Source organism: Eleutherodactylus coqui, chromosome 2 (assembly GCF_035609145.1).
Source record: "Eleutherodactylus coqui strain aEleCoq1 chromosome 2, aEleCoq1.hap1, whole genome shotgun sequence".
NCBI lineage: Eukaryota > Metazoa > Chordata > Amphibia > Anura > Eleutherodactylidae > Eleutherodactylus > Eleutherodactylus coqui.
Window position 1 is genome coordinate 215,199,273 of NC_089838.1, and position 26,496 is coordinate 215,225,768.

Here is a 26,496-nt window from a genome sequence, read left to right on the forward strand (position 1 = left end):
AGGAAAAAAATTGGCGCAAGCCTGCAGCCAAAATAGAATTTTTTCCCTTGTTTTTCAAAGGACAAGCCACACTGCGTGTATTCAATGAATACTACTAAGTTTAATAACTGTGTTGTGGCCCTGCAAATGTGTCAGAGAACTGCAGTGATGCAAAGTTATTCGCTACAGCAGATCAGGGATTTCCCATGCAGGAAAAAAATTGGCGCAAGCCTGCAGCCAAAATAGAATTTTTTCCCTTGTTTTTCAAAGGACAAGCCACACTGCGTGTATTCAATGAATACTACTAAGTTTAATAACTGTGTTGTGGCCCTGCAAATGTGTCAGAGAACTGCAGTGATGCAAAGTTATTCGCTACAGCAGATCAGGGATTTCCCATGCAGGAAAAAAATTGGCGCAAGCCTGCAGCCAAAATAGAATTTTTTCCCTTGTTTTTCAAAGGACAAGCCACACTGCGTGTATTCAATGAATACTACTAAGTTTAATAACTGTGTTGTGGTTGTGGCCCTGCAAATGTGTCAGAGAACTGCAGTGATGCAAAGTTATTCGCTACAGCAGATCAGGGATTTCCCATGCAGGAAAAAAATTGGCGCAAGCCTGCAGCCAAAATAGAATTTTTTCCCTTGTTTTTCAAAGGACAAGCCACACTGCGTGTATTCAATGAATACTACTAAGTTTAATAACTGTGTTGTGGCCCTGCAAATGTGTCAGAGAACTGCAGTGATGCAAAGTTATTCGCTACAGCAGATCAGGGATTTCCCATGCAGGAAAAAAATTGGCGCAAGCCTGCAGCCAAAATAGAATTTTTTCCCTTGTTTTTCAAAGGACAAGCCACACTGCGTGTATTCAATGAATACTACTAAGTTTAATAACTGTGTTGTGGTTGTGGCCCTGCAAATGTGTCAGAGAACTGCAGTGATGCAAAGTTATTCGCTACAGCAGATCAGGGATTTCCCATGCAGGAAAAAAATTGGCGCAAGCCTGCAGCCAAAATAGAATTTTTTCCCTTGTTTTTCAAAGGACAAGCCACACTGCGTGTATTCAATGAATACTACTAAGTTTAATAACTGTGTTGTGGCCCTGCAAATGTGTCACAGAACTGCAGTGATGCAAAGTTATTCGCTACAGCAGATCAGGGATTTCCCATGCAGGAAAAAAATTGGCGCAAGCCTGCAGTAAAACGTAGCTGGCTGCGTCCGATTTTTTTTAACGTTCTGCACGCAGCACACAAGTACCCAGAGCCCTGAGGACTATCAGAGGCAGGCGAAATAGAATTTTTTCCCTTGTTTTTCAAAGGAAAAGCCACACTGCGTCTATTCAATGAATAATGTATGTCTTCTGGCCCTGCCTACACAATTCTATCCCTGTAGTATTAATGCCGGGTGCAATGGTCTGCACAGCCGGTTTTGAGAAGAAAAGAAAAATATGCAACACTGCTAACAGCAGCCTGGACAGTACTGCACACGGATAGATGTGGCCCTAGAAAGGACCGTTGGGGTTCTTGAAGCCTACACTCACTGCTAACACTCTCCCTGCCTAACCACCACTTCTGTCCCTATTGCAGGGCGCAATGCTCTGCAGATCCAATTTTGAAGAAAAAAAAAAAAATACAGTGCTAACACAGTACTGCACACTATTAGATGTGGCCCTGAGAAGGACCGTTGGGGTTCTTGAAGCCTACACTAACTCCTAACGCTCTCCCTACAGCAGCTCCAGCACGATAGTACTGTCCCTCAGCTAAGTCACAAGGCATCTGAGCCGAGCCGCGGGAGGGGCCGATTTTTATACTCGGGTGACATCAGATCTCCCCAGCCACTCACAGCAGGATGGTGGTATAGGGCTTGAACGTCACAGGGGGAAGTTGTAATGCCTTCCCTGTCTTTCAATTGGCCAGAAAAGCGCGCTAACGTCTCAGAGAGGAAACTGAAAGTAACCAGAACATCGCGTGGTACTCGTTACGAGTACCGAGCATCTCGAACACGCTAATATTCGCCCGAGTATCAAGCTCGGACGAGTACGTTCGCTCATCTCTAATTACTACACATTGTGAGTTCTAATAAAATATGGGAGTGATTGGATGAGGCCCTAGGTAAATATTCTATAGAATCAATAAAAGTGCATACTATTGAGTTGCCCAGCATATATAGTCAATGCGTGAAAGTACATTTTTCTGCATAGTGTGACATGAATAGATGGGTATGTCTGGATACTTCAACTTCCATAGGTTGCACCACCCAGACGACTGACAATTAAAGTAATCCATTGGACATGGGAATTTATCCCTATAGGGATCAAGTAGCAGGTTAAAATAGTACTGGGCTGCGAATACTGCTGATAGTTGTAGTACTGATTAGAGTCACAGGGGGTAGGACATAGAGACTAAGTATTACATAGGAATACCATTAAGGCCTCATGTCCATGGGAAAAAGAATTAAAATCCGCAGCGGATTTTAACTCTTCTCCCGCCCACGGATCCGCACCCCATAGGGATGCATTGACCACCGGCGGGTAGATAAATACCCGCGGATGGTCAATAAAAGTAAATTTTAAAAAAATGGAGCATGTAAAAAAACGTGACATGCTCCATTTTTGTGCGGGTCTCCCTCGGGGACGGCTCCCGCAGGCTTCTATTGAAACCTATGGAAGCCGTCCGGATCCGCGGGAGACCTAAAATAAGAATAACTTACCCGCAGCGGGCCGGGCACGTCTTCTCTTCCTCACGGCCGGATCTTCTTGCTTCGGCTCGGCGGATGTACACATCCACCGGCCGAAGAAAGAAGATCCGGCCGCGAGGAAGAGAAGAGGTGCCCGGTCCGCTGCGGGTGAGTTAATTCTTATTAATTCCTATTTTAAGCGCTCATGTCCGCAGGGCAGGAGAGTCCTGCTACACATTCTCCATGTAGAATCCGTAGTGGGCCTGATTTTCCCCGTGGACATGAGGCCTAAGTCTAGCTACAAAAAAAATCTACCTGCCCTCTGAATCATTGGTTGTGAGTGTTTCTTTACATCTAACTGAGCAGTGAACCTGTAAAGAAACACCCCTGGAATAAGCAGTGTGACAAGAGTGCCTAGCCCACTGAATCCAATGTTTATGGATTTGTTGTGTAAGTGGCATAGGTAAGTGAGCCTTTTGGAGACACACTATGTGAGAATTGTATTTATGGATTGTTGAAAACCTTTTCTGTGGAGAGCCTAGCGCTCTAACATTCTAGGAAAAGATCCAAGTGTTTGCCATTCTAGACATACATTATAGAAAATACATAGAGTAGCGAGATAGTCTCTCTATTGGTTCCGATAGCTGAAAGGTACAGAAGCTGACGTGTGTTTGAGTGGAACTATTATACTGTGAAGTGAAAATCTATAACCCTAACGCTATTATAAAAGCAAGGAGAAACTTTAGTGGCAATAGCAAAGTTTATAAAGATGGTTTTCAGTGGACAAGTGAGTATTAATAATGTGTTAACTCTCTATTGCATTCAGTGGGAGTAAAAGACGTAATTAAATACCATTAATAAGAAAATGCCTTTAATCTTAAAACACCTAGACCACCGAGAGGAGGAAGTTAACTGCATAAATAACTACGTAATAATGTAAGTTGTGTATTGCAATGTGCTGCTTAAACAGATCTTTCAAGGTGCTAGATTAATGTGGCAGTCAGTTGAACAGTGCCACAAGGTTATTTTAAATCAGCCTATAAGACATAGGTCCTATTTGCAATTGATTGCCTACAAAGTCAGCTCCAAATGGGGTTGTCATCTGCTGGACCTTAGGAGTCCATTATTGTTTCAGAGCCCAGATCCACTGGAAAGTCATCTGATCCTCAGCTAAGACAATCCAACCCTGTCCATAGGTCACTCCCTTATCCTGGAGTGAAGACCAATGTGTAATGAAGAAATCGGGTGGAGTACGTCCTGGGACTGATATAGGGTACATGTGGGTAGTTCTTTCAGTGAGCCCAAATGGGCCCTAAATTGTAGAGGCTTGGATTATGTAAATTCTATGAATAGTGGATAAGGTGCTGCTGTCCCAAGACTGTCATCCAAAATGGTATGGATGTTGATGGAAAGAATTATACCAAAAAGAAGGGAAAAAAGCCAATTCAATAAACATAGAATTAAAAAAAGTAAATCACACTTGTGTTTGCAACCAATTTCTTTATTTAAATATTTAGCTAAAACCAGCATTAAACGCATAAGAAATGCAGAGTTTGAATATAAAAGCTATTATTGTGGCTATTTGAATGTCATGTAATGTTATGTAATCATATATTTGGCTAATTATATATATTATTCACCATTTTGATTTAGAATAATGTCATGCATAGCTTGGCTGGAAATTTGTGGAAACTTTTACCTACAATCTACAGTATAGCCATGTATGATCCTGCACTGAGCAGGGGGTTGGACCAGGTGACCCTGGAGGTCCCTTCCAACTCTACCATTCTATGATGGCAATATAATTGGGCCACGGTACCAGTCACTGCTTATTTATATAAATTAAAAATTTTCATAGTGATGCATAAAATAAGCCTGGTCCTTTTTGTTGAGTTTCTGGCAAGCATCTTCAACATTTTTAGTCATTCCTGGTGGGCCACAGCTGAACACGCCAATTTTCTTCACCTTTTTAAAAATAAAGGTATAACACGTATATTATTCACGAGCTTGGACTACTTAAAATATCTTCCTAATAAACTCTTCTAGGCTTATATCACAGAGTTATACTTTTGTGATAATTTGTGTCCACCATGACTATGTAGGTCGCTGAAGACTTTCTGAATAACACATACACAGTTGCAATAGGCATCCTAGTTCCGGGTTTATGTTGCCCGCCATTTAGGGCAATATTAACCCAATGACAGATTCCCTTTAAGGGTGACTACCCACCACAGGTTTTTTTCACTGCGAAATTCGCAGTGTTTTTTTTCCTGCAGGGGTCTATGGGACTTGTAATGTTAAAATCGCGATCGCGCAAAATCGCAATTTACCGCGAAATCGCGATTTTGTGCGATCGCGATTTTAACATTACAAGTCCCATAGACCCCTGCAGGGAAAAAAACGCTGCAAATTTTGCAGTGAATAAAAACTGCAGTGGGTAGTCACCCTAAGGGCGCCCACCCACTGGCGTTTTTTTTCACTGCGAAATTCGCAGGTTTTTTTTTCTGCAGGGGGTCTATGGGACTTGTAAAAATCGCGATCGCGCAAAATCGCGATTTACCGCGATATCGCGATTTTGCGCGATCACGATTTTAGCTTTGCATGTCCCATACCCCAAAGACCCCTGCAGAAAAAAAAAAAACGCTGCGAATTTCGCAGTAAAAAAACGCTAGTGGGTGGGCACCCTAAGACTTCACAAATGTCTTGTAGTAATCTTGCAGATAACGCCAATTTCAAGCATAGTCTTGGATCACAGACTAACTCCTATTGTTGGTGGTGTAACTTTAGAAAGCATTAAAGTACCTCAGGGTGGACATCTTGCAAGGAATTCAAAAATCCCATAAATGGTGGTCTGCCAAAATGTGTGATAGATCTCAATCCTGTCATTAAGCTCTTGTTCTGAGTTTTCTGGAAGTGTCGCTCACAGATGTACTGCAACATAAAAGGATTGCATATGGTATACTTGTGTGCATATAAATATATATATAGACCATTTTAAACTTTATGCGTTAATAACTGCAGCTACAACAATGCTACGCAAGCAGAGAAAAATTATAGGCAATTTGGAATAAAAATATTATGATAAAAAAAGATAATGTGTCCCTGCTGTAAGTAATAAGAATATTAGAAGTCATCAATTAGTTCCTCAAGCCCATTATATTTTCACAGGTTGGAAACTCTTAGGTGATATTTAATCTTATAATTTATAGATGGTACACAGTATGGTATAATACACAGCTCCACTGCTGCAGAACCTGTTCATAAAGAGTAAAGGTACATTTACACATGGGAAATATCACTCAAATTCGCATTGGAAACAGCAATTTGGGCGATAATTATCCCACGTACATGCAGATACCGACAGGGCACTGAGCGGGAAATTGCTCTCTTGTCCAAGTTGCTTGGTTTTTAGCAGAACTAAAAAATCAAGCAACTATTGGGCCGTGTAAACAGGAGCCACTCAGTGTTTGAGTGACTCCTGTTTACTGTGAATGGAGGTGGTGGCCGTAACGATCCCTCGCCGCTCCGCCTCTGTTCACTTGAATGACTACTGCTCCTATGTAAAACACAGAATGATAGTCGGGCGGTAGTCCGTGGGTCGATACTATTAAGGTAGCACTTCCTGTTCCCCAATAATTGATATGAGACACCTTCATCCTTTACCAAAACAGGGTCTACAGCATCTGAGATGATCTTCTGTATTCTATATTATGATCTTCTGCACATCCTGAAAGTTCACTGATCCCTATTAATATCTTTTCCTGAAAATTATTTTTTTGTAACACATAAACAAGAACACTAATAAGTAAAAGTTAAAAGCACTTAGCCCAAGAACCCTGAGGATTCCAGATTTAGGAGAACAATGTTAGGGGAGCTTTCATCTGTCAACCAGCAATCTCCTGATCCAGTGTAACGTAAGTGTTTAATCGTAGAACAATGTAAGTGAGTAGTTGTGGTTTGTCGTCAATGTCTGTAGCAGAAACCTTTTGACAGAACATGGCAATCGAATCTCACATAAATATACTGTATATTAAGAAATGTAAGAATTCTGCTATCAGGGTCATACAGAATGGGATGGTTTCATGGTTAAAAACATCTCTTTCCCTATGCCAGGGTTTTTTTTTTCATGTGTGGCCAGCCAGCCCAGCCACCAGGCATTACAGAGGCTTTGCAGGATGGAGATGGTCACGGCCAGATTGGAATCCCAAAATGGCCCTGGAAAAAAAATACTAAGTGGCCCCATTTTGTAGATGGGCCAAAACCAGCAGTAAGTGGATGAACACAAATAGGCAGAGGTCAGCAAACAGCCAGCTGCAGCCACGTTGGCAGTTGGGGAGGAGAAGCCTATACAGTGTGTAAAGCTTTTCACAGCAGATTTTTCTATAAACCACAGAACATGTTAGAGCTGGAGGTCTGTATTAAGGTGACACCTATTTTGTTTTTGCCCGTTAAGCCTCTATGACATAAATGAACATCATAGACTGGCTTCTCATGATCAGCACTGGAGCCCTGTGTTGACTGACAGCTGGGCTCTTGCTGTAGTGGCTAGGGTCAGGGAAAACCCTGATCAGTAAACTATGATCCCTGTTATTTAACTTCCTGGATGCTGCAGTCAATGGCAACCACGGCATCTAGTTCATGATCACATATTACCACCAAATAGTGACTGAATAATATCACCATACTGTTACTGAATATAGAACACTACAAAGATCATTGTTACCAATAATAACCTTATGAGGGCCAATTAATACCCTGAGATCATGACCTCAGAATACGACCATACTGTTGCTGAAAAAAAAAAACATTATACAAAGACCTTTCGTACTCCATACAGTGACGACATAGCTGTTTATACCAACTCTACACAGGCGCTCTGCAGACTGTATAAGTGATTATAGCACCTTCATATTCAGTGATCACAGCTGATGTCCTCTCTGACTGAAGACGTTCACGTTCATTTTTGTTCTCTATCTACCATGAGGACTTCTCCTAGTCACAGTTTATTTATGCAGAACTTGCCATACAGACATCTTTGACTCCTAAATGTTCCAGCCAGCTGGCTTTGTTTTCCAAACCTTTATATTATCTCCCCAACCATAGTGCCCTAGATAGTAATTATGCCACCCATGGTGCCCCACACAGTAACAATATCCCCCTTTTTGTACTCCCTGTAGGCCCCACATAATAAGCGCCACTTTTAGTTCCCCTACTCACTAACAATGCCTTTTTTATACTCTCCACTCAGTAATAATGCCCCTCATGGCAACAACTTAGTAATAATGCCCCCTTATGTCCCCACTGGGTAATAATGTTCCTCATGGCCCTCACTGGGTAATAATATGTCCCCACTCCATAATAATGCCCCTCTTATGTTTCTCACTCATTAATAGGTGACCGAGATAACTGCGTTAACTGCAGTGGGAAGTAGTAGCGCAGATAAATATAATTGTGTTTTTTTATTTTAGTATAATTCAGCAGTTTAAAAAAAAATTTCACTTCCTCCATCGGCCCCAGGAACCGACCGGCCCCCCAGGAACTTTCCCGGTGGGTTGAATGGCCAATCTGTTCCTAGAGATGGAACTTACCCTTCCAAACGTTTTAAAGGCGAGGAGTGCGGGAAAGGAAATTATTTGATTGGCAACACCATTCAGCCAATCATGAAGACACACGGCCCTGTCCACCTTCCTGCTGCATTACTTACTGTGAATCCCACAGTCATAATGTGGTACCCTTGCTCCCATCTTTCTAAATCTGAACTTGCAGTAAGAAGAAGCAGCCATGGAAGGCTAGGTAGAGGTCACCTCTGGCACCTGCTCCACAGCACTGATCAGTCCTGTTCTAATTTGGGTCGGATTCTGCGCGTGAAGCCTCCAATACAAGTGAATGGGTGCGTTTTTTCACGCAGTACATCCGCAGTGCAGCTGCGGATGGAGTCACTGGTTGCTATGACTACAGGAAGTAGGCATGGTAGGAGGCGTCCCAACACACAGCAGAGCTTCACAGGCAAATTTGTAGAGGGAGATAGGTAGTATTTCTTGCCAATGCAGGATGTAAGAATGCAAAATCTGTAGTAATGAATTCCTCTTGTGAATTTTTTTGCAGTGACTGAAATAAAGTCACGCTGGAGAAGCACCCGAAAAAAGTTACATGGATCAACCATGCCCACAAAGACATCTGCTCACCGGGTGAAAGCATGTTGCCAGAATAATTTAACGGTGCTCGCACAAGCAAGAGGGACAAAACGGAGTCTGGGTGTTGGTTTTTAAGCTGTTTTCCAAGGAATGGGCAGTTCTCTAGGGGTTGGGTTTACAATAAGGGGTGTCTGCTGGTTTTTCTGCGCGTTTTTTTCCGCAAAACATCCGCGTATATCCGCGCGTGATTTTTCACGCATCCGCACCTATCCGCAAGCACATTTAGGTACCATACGCGCGTGAAAATCCGCTAGCGGAATCCGGAACGCTCGTGTGCAGGCGGCCTATGGGCAGGCAGCTTGTCTACCTTCCTGGGAGACAGACACTGAGTGGCACTGTTTACTTCCCAGTATGTGAACAGTTCCTGCTAATTAGCAGTGTCCCCAGAAAGTCTTCTTAAGGGCTCAGTCACACGGGCGCATTGGCGCCCGTGTTACTGCAGCCAGCAGACGGACGTACCTGAAGACGGCCGTCTCTCTGCTGCGCCGGGAGGAAGAACATGTGACCGGCTCTATTGCCGGTCATGTGTTCTATGATCAGCGCTGAAGAGAGACGGCCGTCTTCAGGTATGGCTGTCTTCTAACTGTCAGTCACACGGGCGCATCGGCGCCGGTGTACGGGTGCCAATGCGCCCGTGTGACTGAGCCCTAAGGCTTACTCACACAAGCGCATTTGTGAGCACATTGCGCAGAGAATAGAAGCCCAAAAAAATGTGATATACTCTATTTTGATGCCATAGGAGTCTAAGGGGTGCGCAAATATGCACTTGATCCCTATGAAATTGTAGCATGAACTGCACAATTTTGTAGGGAAATCAACTAATTAGGCTGCACAGCCTTTTAAATGACAGTACAGGTGTGTCCTGCGCCAATGTGAATGGTGGCCAGCAGCACAGAAAGTATAGTAAACAGCTCAGATATGCAACCTTCACAGTGCAAAAAGTCACACTATTGCAAGCATTTCAGCACTTACACCCATCTAAAGGAGCTCTTATAGCTGGTGAGGCAATTAGCAACAACTGTTATATACTGAAAGATGAACCATGCTGTCTCCAAACCCCGACACAACTGGGCAGCAAGTAGATTAAGTTGGGAGGGACTAAGGGAGTCAGCAGGATCCCCCTCACCTTGAAAATATCCTGCATACACTTCTGCTATTATGAAAATTCTGCTTTTAAAGGCATTGCCAAAAATATTTTCCCATATTTTTCCATATTACTAATGTCCCCTATCTGTTGATGCACCCATTCTTCAATCCGGCGGTGTTTCACGTGACCTGTGACATCACCACCGGCTTCTGGCTCAGTGACATCCCATATACGGTATAGGGATAGAAGCAGATTTGTAGCTCTGTATACAGTTTGTCACATACGTCACTGATGATGTGCCTTTCAGGGAGACTCCTGGGAGGGCATTGGCTGTAACAACCACTTGTGTATACAAACATGTCGCTGCTGCAGCCAATGCAAAGAAAGACCAGAAGGACAGAGTGGTAGCGGAGAGCAGCAGACACTTTGGATGTGAGCACTGCTTTTTTTTTTATTACCAGTGTGTAAAACTATGTGGAAAAGCCACTTATCATTAACTAGTTAGGGTTCTTGTGTATGTGTTACAGGTAAAAGTTATATTTTATATTAGTAGGGATCAATGGCCCTTTGGGGCTGATTGTAAGTAAAGTTCTTGATATTGGCATCTTCATCCTTTTAAAAAAAAAAAAATTTAAAGAGAGAGGGTGAACTAGATGTCAGTTCAAGTCTAGCAAGAGAGTGATACTGCTGTATAACATTATTGCTAATATATATATATCTGTTATGTCTTCGCTATGAAAGAACAGGAGAAACGGAAAGACAACTGAATAGCAGCATATTTACCAGCATGGATGTGCGGAAGTCAAACTTTTCACTAAGTTGTGTGATGTATATATGGACTGACAGAAGGTTGTTGTTATCTTTCTCTTCCACCTCTTGAATAATGTCTGTCAGCCATTCAAATTGGCGCTGAGTGCGTGTTACCCAAATGAAATAAATCTAGAAGAGAACAGGACATTAATTTACATTTTAGTCCAGATTTGCAGATTGAGCCACTAGACTAATTGTATTTTCACCATTACAATCATTGTATTTTTAGATCTTTGCAGTTATACATTCAGCTCCCATGAATTCTGCATTGTAGTATATTCACATTCATCTCTGTGGGGAACAAACTGCATAACTGTTGTAAAAAATACATTAGTATTACATTTTAGTGTACGCTAGTTTAGTGATATTATGAAGGGCCGCTTAGGCCGGTCTCACACGTGCGCATGCTACTGCATATTATGCGTGCAGTTTATGTATATGTAATAAGCAGTACCGATCCCCCACAGATTTTTAATTGTGCCGCTCACACGATGCACATGAAAAAAGCGCAGCATGCTTTATCTTGGCATATATTATGAACGCATACATGCCAAGATATCGTATGGGGATTGGTGGCACGCAGCAAGTAGGCATGTCATTGCATACATGCTGTGTGTTCGAGTGCGAGAGATACTCACTTGGCCTGCTGGCAAATGCAGTCTATGAGCCTTGCCTTACAGAGGGTTCCATGAAAAATGCCCATAGAAAAAAGCCCATGGCCATGAATGCCCACATGAAAATTGCCCACATAAAACGTTGCCCATGTGGAAAATTACCCACATAGAAATTTGCCCACACAGAAAAATTGCCAACAAATGTTTTTTACATCATTGCAGCACCACAAAGTTATGGATTTATGATATTTGAGGTGCAAGGAGAGAATATTTACATGATATGTGATCTGATTATGATTTTGGGAGGGATTTCACAATACACTTAATTCTCTATTCAATTGCAGTCATTCCATCATGTGGTTTCTATTTGATGACTTGTAGATGGACCACTTTGCCACACTGGCTAATGTACAGGCAGGTCACTTTGAGGTAAAAAAAAGAGGAAATAAAAAGCACGGTATCACATGGTTGCTACTTCTGAACTGGACTAGCAGCAGGTGCTTAAGGAGATTGGAAATAATTTGCAGTAAAGAATTGTATTTCATCATGTCTTTAATTATTGTTTAATTAACTAGAGTTGTTATTATACTGTTATTTTGTCCATGTAGGCAATTAGTTTCTGTGTGTTCAATTTTTATGCGGACATTCACAGCCCTGGGCTTTTTTTTCTGTGGGCATTTTCTGGCCACTCTTACAGTGTGCATAATAGAGCCACCTACTGGTATATGTACATTATGTAAAAATTATAGGCACCATCACAAAGGTCACTGTATTGAAAATATAATGGCATTTGTTATTTAAGTTGTGGCTGCTATGTTTACTAAATTTACAAAAGAATCACCCACAATATTGCTAGCAAAATTTACATTTACAACTTAAAGGGGTTGTCCCGCGGCAGCAAGTGGGTCTATACACTTCTGTATGGCCATATTAATGCACTTTGTAATGTACATTGTGCATTAATTATGAGCCATACAGAAGTTATAAGAAGTTTTTCACTTACCGGCTCCGTTGCTAGCGTCCTCGTTTCCATGGAGCCCGCCTAATTTTCGGCGTCTAATGGCCAAATTAGACGCGCTTGCGCAGTCCGGGTCTTCTTCTTTTCTCAATGGGGCCGCTCGTGCAGGATGCCGTCTCCGTGTAGCTCTGCCCCGTCACGTGCCGATTCCAGCCAATCAGGAGGCTGGAATCGGCAATGGACCGCACAGAAGCCCTGCGGTCCACCGAGGGAGAAGATCCCGGCGGCCATCTTCAGCCGGTAAGTAAGAAGTCACCGGAGCGCGGGGATTCAGGTAAGCGCTGTGCGGATTTTTCTTTAGGTCCCTGCATCGGGGTTGTCTCGCGCCGAACGGGGGGGGGTTGAAAAAAAAAAAAACCCGTTTCGGCGCGGGACAACCCCTTTAAGGTCCATTTACACAAGCAGATGATCGCTCAAACGACAGTTTGAGTGACAGCTTTGAGCGATCATTTTGCATAAAGTATTAATTGGTATTTAAGTAGCTATTCAGCTACCTAAATACCAATTAAGTGTGCAAATGAAGCCTTCTCTGAAAGCAGTTAATAGCTATTATCTGCACTTAGATCCTTTGTTCTCCATGAGAAAACAATGCTATCAGCACACCCCTGTGGAGAACTACTGATAAAATTGAATTTAACCATCAGCTAGCAGTGCCCGAAAAGTGGATGATGTGCGCCCATTTACACGCACCGATTATTTCTAAAACGATAACACCAAATCTCAGTCTTTAAATATCTGCTCTTAACAACAAAATGGTAATGTGTGGTTATCTGGAAATTTTGGGGAGAGAAATTATCATTAAACGAGTTGTCTGGAATCTACTATGATTTAATACAGAGTGGTCCCAGTTCAGATCCTTTGTCTATTAGAGTGGAGAGCAGCTATAGAGTCTCTCACTCTGGAGCACCCAAGCACACTTTTGCATTGCTCACACAACTGAATGATTTCAGTAGACATTGAGTAATGCGTCATTTGCATTGTGTTGCTGGGAAATTTAACATTTGCTACCGAAGAATACATTCTAATCACCGGAGGTCCCAACAATGCCATGTGATTAGCTTATTTCTGTGGACCTGCAATATTAAAAAGCGTATTTTCCAAAGTGAAAAGCCCCTTTAATGTTCGAGACGAGGTTTATACAGTATGTTCTGTTTTTACTAATGATTAGCCTGTAGAGTCATCAGGATGTCACCAAGAAACCTTATATTATATCCCCAATAAAAAGATTTTACTTCTCTAGTCACTCATATTCTATGGATTAAAAAAAAAAGACAGATTGTTAGAATTTCATTTCACTGCTGGTAAGCAATTTAATGTTCCATATAACTCAAGGTATACTTGCTATGTTTCTGTGTATGAGTGGACTAAGAAAATTATATTATACATTCTATTAGGATTCTCAGTCAAATATTCCCTATGTAGTGGTAAATAAAAAGGAAGATGAAGAATAATTATATGTTCATACTTTCTTGCATTGTATCCTTGCATTCACTGATGATTTGAAGACCAAGTCTTTAAGGATTGAGGCAAATGGTGTAACACCAATTCCTCCCCCAACTAAGACAGACACTTCAAAATTGTTCCACTCCTGATGTCCTTCTCCAAATGGTCCATCCAGGAATAGCTAAACAATATTCAAGATAAAATAACAAAAATGTGAAAATAGCACTATAAACAGATTTCATTCCTTTATACTTTATATACAATGCAGATCAACTAGAGTATTTATGCTTCCATAAGTCAAATTATTTTTAATACATAAGTGGCTTCTTCATTAAAATGTGTGTAGAGATTCATCATTATGTTCAAAATTCTGAACCGCAAAACTAAATTTAAAAATCTGAGTTAGACAACACTGGAAGAATTACAAAATGTCATGCATACCTTTGGGAACTTCACTGAAGATGAAGAAAGCTGTCTTAGGCTTGTTGTCCATGGGCCTACCGCTCTTATATGTAAACTTAATGTTTCTTCATGAGGAGCAGATGTCAGCGTGAAGGGATGATATTCATTGGTACCAAGAGACAAACAGGCGATCCTAACCCATTGTCCAGACTTGTAGTCAAAATCAGATGGCCGCTGAAACTTCAAGTAAGTTACACCTTCAAAGTACAGCAAGTAAAAAAAGAAAAAAAGAAAGTTATTTCTGTATAGATGTGTGCACTGAAGGCCCATTTACAAGGGTAGACGATAATTGGCCAAACGAGCGTTTAAATAAATGGTTGCTCCCCATTATTGCCCAAAGTAAACAGGGCAGTGATCAGATGACAAGTAAGCAAATGTATTTGTTGGCTCATTTGCTACCTTTTATGCAGGCACAAAGATCATCCACCCCCTCCATGCAATTTGCCCTGTCCTGCATCAGTCCTTGTGAAAGCCCCTTAAATGAGTTTGTCATAGGCCTGAAATTAATCTTTGTGAATGAACTTTTAGATTCTTATTTGTAAAATAAAGCTGCAAACTAATTGGATTTCGTTTGCTGCTATTCTGTATATGGACCAGTTTTACTAAATCATAGGCTCACTTTTTAACTTAAAGTGAACCAGCACCATATACTGCCGTAGGACAGTCAATGCCTTAGATATTTTTTTTATTATAATGTCAGTAAAAATAATGTGGGATTTCCATATACAAGCAAAAAAAAGTATTGGCCCATAACAGGCCCAGTTTGACTTGACTTGATCATTGAAATTAAAAGGGTATGGCTTCTCGACATTGCTGTACCTGGTGGTGGCAGGATTGATAAGAAATAACAGAAAATAGCCAAATATGGAGATTTGAAGGACAAAATACAACATCTCTGGCACAAGTTGGCAGTTGTGGTCCCGGTGGTAATTGGCATACTGAGTGCCGTGCCTAAAAACCTTGACTGGTACTTGAAACAACTCAATATCAACCAAATTAACATCTGTCAGTCACAAAAGGCTACACTGCTGGGCTCTGCACACATCGTATGCCGCTACATAATTTCATCCTAGGTTCCAGGGTAGATCCTACTGCTTTTATATGTATAGTAACAATAATATCTTGGTATTGAATTGTATATTCCTATTATCGTAATCTCTCCCTTTATGAGCAGAATTGATTAGATAAGAGCTAAGGTCGTTGCTCTTGGAATTTAGCAGATTTCAGAGTTGAATGTGATGTTATAAAATTTTATTATGCAAATTAGAAAACCTTCCTGCTCCACAAGAGAGAGAAAATGGTAAAATGTGGTCTGCCTGCTAGGATTTCAAAAGGATTGTCTCCTTAAGGCAGGGTTGCAAAACTTTTACTAGTCTGAGGATCACATTGCCATACTGAACCACTCTCAAGGGTGCAAAGGGTATTCCTGTATTGGACATTTATTGTACATCCTAAGTATATGCCATAATAAATCAAAGTAAGTTCTACTTTCAGGACTACCACCTATTGGAGAATGGGGGTCACTGTTATCATCAGCACTCCAGAGAATAGGAGACATGAATGGCAAAGTAATGGCCTGGCATTTCATAAATCTTATAAACTGCAATGGAGAGAGCTGCATGCATATTTAATCCCTCATATACTCATTTCTGGAGTGCCAAACAGGTCAAGAGACTTTATTCTCCTAATATATAGGGGGCCCAGATATATCTACACAGAGCACCCTTAGTGCTTGTCTGTTCCTGTTGCCCTGATATGTGCCTGTCCTCTTCACCCTGACATGTAAACTACATGTGAGTAGCCACACATAAATATTTGTTTGTCCAGAAGATTAGGGCCACACAAAATGGAATTGTGGGCCACATGTTGTCCACCTCTGCCCTAATACAACCTCTGGGGGCACATGAACAGCATAAAAGGGGCTCACTTGCTCAGTAACCCCCTTTATAAATCATTTAGGTTTGGCACTGGTTGCAGCTTCCCTAAGCAATAACCCCCAATAACTGGAGTTTTCTGAGGACGTACAAAAGGTAATCAACTGTTCTTTGGACCAGCTTCATTTATACAACACCGGTATCATAAATTATTAATTACGGTAAATGAAGAATTCCAGCTTTTTACTACAGTCTGTATTACATTACAATACATGTATTATAAGGTACAGTGAGTATAATCTGCTACATACCTGAAGGAAGTTGTTTTGCTTCCCGAACTTCTATCTCTATCTTTTTCCTCCTCAAACTAATCAGTTTATCAAACACAAAGATGATAGCCGGGGCAATAAAATAAATGTGAAACTTTGGTTGTTGAATGAGTGCAAAACTGCCATGAATGATGGTCTGCAAAACGAAAATGAAAGCTATAAGTAATGTTTTTTAAGGCTTTATTTTAATTTCAACATAGTATACAGTAGCATCAAACAAAAGACTCAAAAAAAGTAATGGAGCAGCAAAATATACTTCATAATCAAGTTGGTGTAATTACAATGTTATAAATGTCTGTAATTGCTTTAAAATAGAGGATTGAAAAACATAGTGGTTTTCATGGTCATTGCTTGCGGAACCAAAGCATTACCAAATAGATAAAAGAAAATCAGACCTATAAACATAAATGTAAGCTCAGAAGCCCACCATCTCCATACAATCCCCTAAACCGAATTAGCCTCCCATCACAAAGGCTGAAGCAGGAACCTTACGCCAATCTGCCCAAATTTTGTCAAATTTTTATGAGGACATTTATGAGATTTATATAATAGTTTGTAACATGGAACATATGAGTTAACTAATTTCAGCCAATGATTTACAGATGGAGTGTTTGTGGATTTCCAGGACTGGACAAAGTATTTTGCATGCACATAATAGGAATATGAGAAAAAATAATGATTTGTAAGAGCCTAGTACGAGAAAACCTATAATACCTAACAAGCACACTGGGCGAGATATAATTCTAGGAAACCAAATATATGTGTGGAGAAAAAGTAGGTCCTTAGACCAAAAGGGGTGCACCTTACCACCCAGCCACATCATATGCATGAAAAAAACATGCTCTATCTGGCAACGGAAACATAGATTGTTATCAGCAATATTAATTATCATTCTCATTGGAGTATGGTATAGTCTATAGAGACATTTATGTTAAATTGAAATGTCATATTCACTGACAACTGAGGAAAAATAACTATCTGACGCGGCTTCCCAGTCCGCTTTAGTTAGCTTTGGGTAGTCGGACTTGTGATATGCATTCACTTATGATATGCATTCACCAGAGGTCTATCTGCTTTGGACTGCAGTATGGAATATAAATGAGTAAGGGGTTTAGCTAAATCTGAAGTATGAAGCAGACACTCCAGCTCTGACAAACATATCGAGATCTGTAGGTAACTGAAGAATTAGAAATTTTGTAATTGAAAGGTACTCTGTAGATCTGCAAAGGTAAGAAACACGGAGGTCAAATGAAAGATTTGGTCAAGATATTTAACCCCAAATGACACCTAGTAGCTCTCACTATCAAATGCTTATATATGTGGGAAATGTGAGTTATGCCACAGGGGAGTTTTAGGAGGAAATAAGCTGGTATTGTGGTTTAACTTAGAGCGCACACCTCCAGGAACTAACGATATGCAATGTTTAAACTATTCATCCTTCCAGAACAATCATGTAAATCAACGTTGAAGATCGTCATGGCCATTATCTTCAAACATTGTGAAACTGCACTGGATGACTCACTTGGGGTATGCATTTCTATTGTGCTGATCATATTCAACCATGCTACAGTCTTCATTTATCAAGCCATAAGTGGATGTCATAGAGAGGGGACTTTCCCCTCCTTGAGCCAGAGCAGAGTGGCACTGCAGAAGTTGGCTCCTGTTGAGTTGGACTCAACGTGGCCATCTATTACATGGTTGTTTATTCATTTGTATATGCATAGGTAATACTAAATGAGCAGCTGGAAAACCTACCCTTTACAATATCAGTTCATTTTGGGGAAGCTGTATCTGTGGTGATCATTTGATTGCCAAGCCTGCTGCATTTCAAGGAGCGGTTACCAATTGGGACAACCTCTTTTCTAAAGAATGTGATAAATATCTGCTTAGATAATTAGGGTCATGTATAAAATTGATAAAGTCCTAGCACTTTTCCAATCTTGATTTTAAAAAATGAATTACCGAATCTGATTGCTATCTTCCTATTTATCTGAATGTTATGTTTCGATTCTTTTTAAAAAATACTGTAGGTTTAATTTTAGTACAAGTTTTATAACAGCTCATTTTAGTTTTAATTGACATCTTTCATACAATCTTACCAAAATGTAGAAGAGCACATACAGATGATGAATGACCCAGAAACCACGGAAACTGACACGTCGAAAATAATGTGTAGAAAACACGTACATTAGAGCCATGATTGCTAGGAGAAGAACTCCAGTCATACCTGTAGATGGAATGGAAATGGTAACTCAACTTCCTATGCAATGTCAGTGACGTATACTGCAGATCTACTAGTACTTTAAATTTGTTCTTAGGAAAGCTTTACTGAATATGGCTCTTATTGATCAGAATAGGAGTGGTAAACAGATCAGGCCTCCTGTAAGAACTCGCGACTGAATTTGCATGAGTTGAAAATGGAAAATTAGGTAGAACAGGCAATAATTATCCATAATTACAATATTTAATACACCAATAAACAACCTCTAGAAACTGTATTTCAACCGTGAAGGAAATAAAGCAGCATGCCACTCCTACAAGCTTGTGCATTATTGCATTATTTTGGAATGGCTTGTATGAGAGATAGAGTTTCTTTTAGATTTGTCAATGTTACTGTTCAAAAATAAATCTAGTTGTTTGACTATTAAAACTAAACAAGTAACGTGCAATCTTATGAGGAAACGATATGACGTCAGTTTAGCTAATATAGGGAGAGGTTCATTGTTATTGAATGAATTTGTTTAGTCATTCTTTGAACCATTGGCATCTGCCAAGTTACAGATTCTTAAGAAAAAAATATTTTATAACGATACCATATTCCAGACATCAAAGTATTTCTATAGAAAGTTACAAAATTGTTTCCAAATGACTCACCTGGCACAGTCTCAAAAAACCACCAATAATACTTCTGTGGATACTCAGATCTGTGGAAGTGAAATAATCTCATATCAGTATGTATATGATGTAACATTTTAAAACTTTAAAATCCAAATAACTAGGCTTCATTCTCTCTCATTATGGTAAAATATTAGAGAGCTGCACGAAAAGCAATTCTATAATGAGTCATTATTATTGGAATTGGAACATTTACAAGATGGTTTGTTCCAATGATAAAGATGGGACGCACAGAGAAAACACAATTCAAGTTCAAAGCAAGTTTTATGTCGACCTAGCAGCAGCCATATACCACCTCATAAATCTAATATACCCAAAAGGGAATCATTTACTTGGGATGTGACTATAGGGAGTGCAAAGGTAGCAATATTTTGCACTGATCCTTTATTTGTAAGATATAATTCAGATCAGCATTTACGTTTTTGCAGGCATCAGAGCTACAAACTTTTAGTATTTCTTCAGGGAAGTGCAGTTTCAACACTAGGCATTGTTCTATAATTTGCTATGGGATAAGCTACCTATAAGGATCTCAGTTAAGATGTTAGAAATACATCTTACGTTGCTGACTGTTTCCATTAAGTAGGGTGCTGACCACAAATATCCTCTTTCATATGCAAATCAAGTAGGAATTTCCTTTTATGTCATCCATATTTCCTGATAGAGCATATGGACAAGGTGTGTCTCCATGAGACAAGGCTTTTAACAAAATGCAACTCTGAACTATAACACAGACTGCAACTCAGTATTAGGGCTCCGGCACACTTGCATTTTTCTTGAGCGTTTTTTTCACGTGATTGTCAATGAGACTTTCTAATGTTAAAAACGCATTGCAAGGTGGTGCTTTGCAATTTTTGTGCGATGCGTTTTTAACATTAGAAAGTCCCATTAACAATCACGTGAAAAAAACGCGCAAGAAAAACGCAAGTGTGCATTAGCCCTTAGTAAAATCTAAAGTAAATGTAATGTAAAAAGGTGAACAGAAATGGGCCTAGCGTTTTGCAATAATAACCTTTTGTAGTTAGGATACCAACACTTTATTTTCATTACCCAAATGCTACAATATAACATACCCATTATCTTCAAACACAGATGGGAAGAGGCAGCTGAGGACACTTAGAGGTGTAATTGTGAAGATGTAGACATTGACTAAGTGGCCAAGTGTGTGTGAAACTAAGGGAAACAAAAGAATTGAACATATTCAACACTAGATTACTCATAATTAGAGATGAGCGAGTATACTCGCTAAGGCACATTACTCGAGCGAGTAGTGCCTTAGCTGAGTATCTCCCCGCTTGTCTCTAAAGATTCAGGGGCCGGCAGGGGGCGGGGAGCGGCGGGGGAGAGCGGGGGGGGAACGGAGGGGAGATCTCTCTCTCCTTCTCTCCCCCCTCCCCCCGAATCTTTAGAGACGAGCGGGGAGATACTTGGCTAAGGCACTACTCGCTCGAGTAATGTGCCTTAGCGAGTATACTCGCTCATCTCTACTCATAATCTTGGTTTAATCTGCACATTACTTTACAATGAGATAAACTTACTGGCTAAAAGCAGGGCACTCATGGCAATCAAACGGTGGAAATCTACTGCTGCATCAAATGGAATGTACCAATTCAAGAATGTCTCACGTAAAAAAGTTATAAGATTTCTGCACATTGTCAAAAGGATATACGAAAACATAAATGATATGCTGGCAGCTGAACCTCGAGAAATTATCAGCCCCACATATGTACTGTCGGCAATTCCAGTTCCTGGAGATGCAAAACCATAATCTGTGGTATAAAGAAAAAATCAGTTGTGTTAGATATTGGTATAAGCTTTACTGATGACATTGCAAATTGACATAAGATTATTTTGTTTGTAATACCTGGCATAAAAAGAGATTTTGCACTGAAAAATATTTTCACAAAACCAAAACCAGAGACATATCTTGATCCTCCAAGGTCCTAATGCAATTTGCCAAATGCTATAAGTGCCATTTTTAATATTGGTACATTTTTTTGTGATAGAAAGACCTTTGGACCCCTCTAGCAAATCGGACCAGGATACACCCCAGTAGCTATGGAAGACAGGAGCCTCAATTTTTTTTTTAATTTAAATGATTAAATGGGCCACACATAGTTTCATTTGTAAGCACTGTTGCTTTTAGCTAAGAGGAAAGAGATTGTTTGTCCTCTCTTTGCCTGAATGGATTTCCTCCCATACTCTGAAAATACTGTGTGCTAAAAGGCTTGAGATAATATAGAATTATAGTGAAAGATATAGTGTAACAGCCATTGTAGCATGGTACTCAATGAGCTCATTACCCATATTTATTGATTTGACTCCTAGTTAAAACATAACCTTTAATGATAACTTATAAAAATATAGAAAACCCCCACAGAGAGAAAACAAATAAATGCTTAGTTAAAACACCCTAGTCTACCAATTTGAAATGGCCCACAGGTGGCACTAGAAGAGCAATTGCACAGTTCCAGTCGGTATGGATGTTTCATGCTTTTGTTTGATTTTACTCTCAAGACAACCTGGGGACCATAGCGACTATTCCATCAGTAGGAGTTGGCTAGTCAAAATTATGATACTAGCACAGCTATTCCCACCATAGGACTCAGAAATTGAAACTGGTACATTTCCCTGTCCAAAAACAACTCGACTTGTCCACTATTAAAGCAGTACGGACCAAGTCTATCCAAACACTTGGTTCAGTATACTTTGATGATCAAAAGAATGAGAGGTAGTCTTTTAGTTCTGGATAAAATCCAGTTGTCCATGTAGACATACCCCAGCTTTGATCTATATTGTATTCTCAATTACGATGATGTTAGTTAGCTCAAATAAAGTTAGATGTTGAGTTGACTCAATGTTAAAATGGCTGGACGCGTTTCTGTCACAAATTGCGCCTCGTCAGGAGTCTTGAATGAGAAAAGGGACTAAAAAAGTTGTGTCCCAAAAAGTATTTGAGCGGTCAGAACAATGTCTATAAATGCTAGGGCAGTGGTTCAGCTATAGCACACGGGTAATGATCCCCAGTGTTAAGACCATAAATGTACTGATAGACTACAGTGTTTTAGCCAAGCATTTATTTGTTTTCTTTCTGTGGGGTTTTCTATATTTTTATAAGTTATCATTAAAAAATATGTTTCAACGATTTAAATCAATGAAGACATTGTTGTATAATTGATTCCCCTGTGGCTGTGATACCCATTACCCATATTTATAAACAATCTATCATCAAAAAAATACATATTAAACTTTTTTCCTATTTAGCGGTCACAACATAAAAATGAAAAAATTGATATATGCAAAATATAGTTTTCACACTGGTCATTACAGCTGACACACTTAGTAGATACTTTCTGTTTACTGCAGCTAATTTGCTAGCTTTACTGTGTAGACAGGGACACTATCAGCAGAGTATGAGGAATTTTAAGGTAGTTCAATAGTACTGCTAAAGGCTTAAAGGGAATATATCACCTATATTTTTTAACTAATTAAAACCAGATAGTAAAACATATTCCATCTTTCTAATGTTTTTATTTTTTATTACAGAATTTATTATGCTTTTGTCTGAACATACCTATGGGGCGGCCATCCGCCTGAGCTGAAGAAATATGCTTAACAGCAGCTTTTAGAGATATTCTTTTACAGAAGAAATCATGGGCCATTCAAACAACTTATGCTTCAGAATCATTTAAATTACCATGCTCCCACAGGAATTAGAACAAAAATCATCCCGTTTAACTGCATGCAACGACTGAACGAGAGTTGTTCCGTCATTCAGTTACTGCATGCATAAAACCGAACAACTTGCCGTTCAGTGTAAACAGCAGTTGTTCAATTCTGAATGACTGTTTGTTTATTGTGAATGTAGGCGGGTGGGGGGAGAAAGCTCCCTGACCCGCTCCGCCTCCAAGCTGACCACCCTCTGAGCGATACCAGCGATACTCACTCCTGTGTAATAGCACAGGGGCAAGCTTCACTGGGATGATGTGCCGGGCATCGTTTGCCTGACAGCTCGTCCCATGTAAATGGGGCATGAACGTTCAAAAACACCCAACAGTCAACCCAGTGATAATCCCTCCACTGCTTTCACATATGAGCGGTGACTGCTCAGTGAATGTAGGCAGAGTGGGTTGGAGATCTTTTCTGGTTGCCCACCTCAATTCACAGTATACAAGATTTGTTCATAGATGAACAACTGCCTGTTTACAATGCCGATTATCATTTGGTTTTTATGCCTGTATAAACTGAACTACAAACAATAAGTGAACAAATTATCATTCATTGTTCAGTTGCTGAAAGCAATTACACTGAATGACTGTCATTCAGATTCCTGCAAACCAGTGAGAATCTAAATGATAATTGTTCAATGTTAAAGGGTCCTACGTTTCAGTCTATTGTTAGGCTTAGTAGTCAGTTTGAAAACTGCATGACTGTAGGATTTTTTATGTAGATAATGCACAAAAAAACACCAAAAATGCTTAAAAACTATGTTTCACATAAAAATGATTCATGTGATAGATCATTTTCTAATTACATATTCATTTCCAATTACACAGTAGATTAACATTGGCCAAATCGGTGATTTCAACAGGAATGGCTCGCCATCTAATGTGTATGGGGGTTGTCCCGACAGAAGATGTCCGGGGAAGGAAATATTGGGCATGATGAATTTCAACATGCCTGATCCTTTATTCTCATGGGAGATAAGTCACTGTCAGAGGTGTCTGAAATGTCTAATGTCACTTTTACGATTCTCATCTGCCCGAGAGAACAATCTAGTGACGTCATCACTAGCTCGTCTGTGATCAGGCAGCCTGTTTAGACTGAATGATTCTCAGTGAGAATCATGTGGTTCTTGTGCACTAATCGTTTAGTGCTGATTTTTATGTCGGCTGTGAACTGTGAATGAGAAGTACATGATTCTCATTTGCTATTCAGTCATTTGCTCGAGTTTAAACTAAATAATTCCCCTCTCCCCATTGAAAACACATGCATTTTTGGCTCAGGAAGGAGTATGGGGTGATCAGGAGAAATAGCTCTTTTACCTAACCTAACTATTGTTAGATAAAGGCTGGTTTACACAGGCCGATGATCGTTCAAAGATCGCTCAAATGACAGTTTAAGTGACAGCTTTGAGCAATCATTTTGCATAAAGTGTTAGGTAGCAACTCAGCTACTTAAGTACCAATTAGGTGTGCAAATGAAGCCTTCACTGAATGCAGTTAATAGCCCAAGGGCCATTATCTGTGCTCAGATCCTTTTTTCTCCATGGGGAAGCAATGCTATCAGCACTCCCCATGGAAAACTTCTGATAAGAATGAATGACGATTTTTAGGTTGGACTGAATTTAAGGATCAGCCAGCAGTGCCCAGAAAGCTCCCGATGGGCGCACATTTACACGCGTCGATTATTGCTAAAATGATCGCTGATGAGCGATTTTTTTTAGCGATCATCGGCTGGTGTAAATGGGCCTTTAGGCAGGATTGCAATATTATACACACAGATATTCCATATGGTAATAGAACAATTACATAATATGTCTTCTACAAAAATAACAACGTCTCATGAAGATGTTGTAGAGGAGGTGCCCAATTTTGTACTGTTCTCTAAGAGTGGAGAGAGTCAATGTGTAAGTGCATTTCCTCCTCGTCAACTTCTGTCATCAGTGTATTAGATGTGTAAGGGTACATCTGTGGTGTTAAAGAGGTTGTCCCGCGAAACAAAGTGGGGGTATACACTTCTGTATGGCCATATTAATGCACTTTGTAATGTACATTGTGCATTAATTATGAGCCATACAGAAGTTATTCACTTACCTGCTCCGTTGCTAGCGTCCTCGTCTCCATGGTGCCGTCTAATTTTCAGCGTCTAATCGCCGGATTAGACGCGCTTGCGCAGTCCGGTCTTCTTCTTTTCTGAATGGGGCCGCTCGTGCCGGAGAGCGGCTCCTCGTAGCTCCGCCCCGTCACGTGCCGATTCCAGCCAATCAGGAGGCTGGAATCGGCAATGGACCGCACAGAAGCCCTGCGGTCCACCGAGGGTGAAGATCCCGGCGGCCATCTTCACCAGGTAAGTAAGAAGTCACCGGAGCGCGGGGATTCGGGTAAGTACTGTGCGGTTTTTTTTTTAAGTCCCTGCATCGGGTTTGTCTCGCGCCGAACGGGGGGGCTATTGAAAAAAAAAAAAAACGTTTCGGCGCGGGACAACCCCTTTAAATGGTACGGCAGTAGATAGACAGGGCATGACAGTTCATCTAGAATAACAACTTTTACTGTACAATATCATACACTTGATCACTTCATAGTATAGCATAAAAACCTAAAGCATTGTAAACGCTACAATCCCAAACATTACAATTGATCCAATGCATGCTCTATACAGTTGCTAGTAAACACAGATCTTCCAGTTTCTAGAGAGTCAATTATAATCATGAACACTCGACAATCTCTCACCAGTCCCTAGTCTAATACTCCAGTTGGGGATTTCCTGGAAACAGTAGCAATTTTGAATACGGTAATGTGGCAACCACCGGCAGTGAGTTCACTTGGATGCTCATGGCTCACTTCAGTTCCTCTGGCATAGAACCCCAGACATGTTTACTTATCAATGGACTGACTCTTTGCAGGGTGCATACCACAACTCCACCAGACTGAGTCTCCTGCCGTAACTGATCTGCTGCACCATACTCAAGTGATCACTGACTCTCAGGCCACTGTCATCTGTATGACTGCTACCCTGGTCATTGTGGGGAGGGTTGCAATGACCAGGGTGACAATCATACAGACAACAGTGCCCTTCTACTCCCATGCACTGATGCCCTCACGCTGGGGCTGGCTGCATCAGTCATCTGCGGCCGTTGCTCGCTCATCACAGCCTCGGTGACTGCTCTCACTTGGACAACGTCTTACCTTCACCTGTACAGTAGCTGCTACACAGGCCATTACATTTGGTGCCTGGTCACTGTCTTAGGCCTTTCCCAACCTGCCTTCTTATAAGCCTCACTCACTTTCCATGAGCTCAGTTAGCCTTTACTAGGCCTACTGCTTACCAGCTACAGAAGGCCTTCGTTGGGATCCTTAGCCTAGCACACACCATGGGGCCTACCCCCCCCCCCCCCCCACC

At 40.6% G+C, this 26,496-nt stretch overlaps 1 protein-coding gene across 1 annotated transcript in view; it reads right to left on the reverse strand.

The window, feature by feature from the left end:
* Nucleotides 1-4,465: 4,465 nt before the first annotated feature.
* LOC136610097 (dual oxidase 2-like) overlaps nt 4,466-26,496 on the reverse strand; it is a 75,935-nt gene continuing 53,904 nt past the window's right edge. Inside the window, exons 26-35 of the mRNA XM_066589362.1 lie at nt 20,913-21,143; nt 20,448-20,547; nt 19,357-19,406; nt 18,582-18,709; nt 16,465-16,618; nt 14,259-14,476; nt 13,840-13,998; nt 10,716-10,871; nt 5,454-5,582; nt 4,466-4,616 (exon numbers count right to left, since the gene is read on the reverse strand). Of these exons, the coding sequence (XP_066445459.1) occupies nt 4,494-4,616; nt 5,454-5,582; nt 10,716-10,871; nt 13,840-13,998; nt 14,259-14,476; nt 16,465-16,618; nt 18,582-18,709; nt 19,357-19,406; nt 20,448-20,547; nt 20,913-21,143 (1,448 nt within the window). The 3' untranslated portion in view covers nt 4,466-4,493. The remainder of the gene's footprint in view (nt 4,617-5,453; nt 5,583-10,715; nt 10,872-13,839; nt 13,999-14,258; nt 14,477-16,464; nt 16,619-18,581; nt 18,710-19,356; nt 19,407-20,447; nt 20,548-20,912; nt 21,144-26,496) is intronic.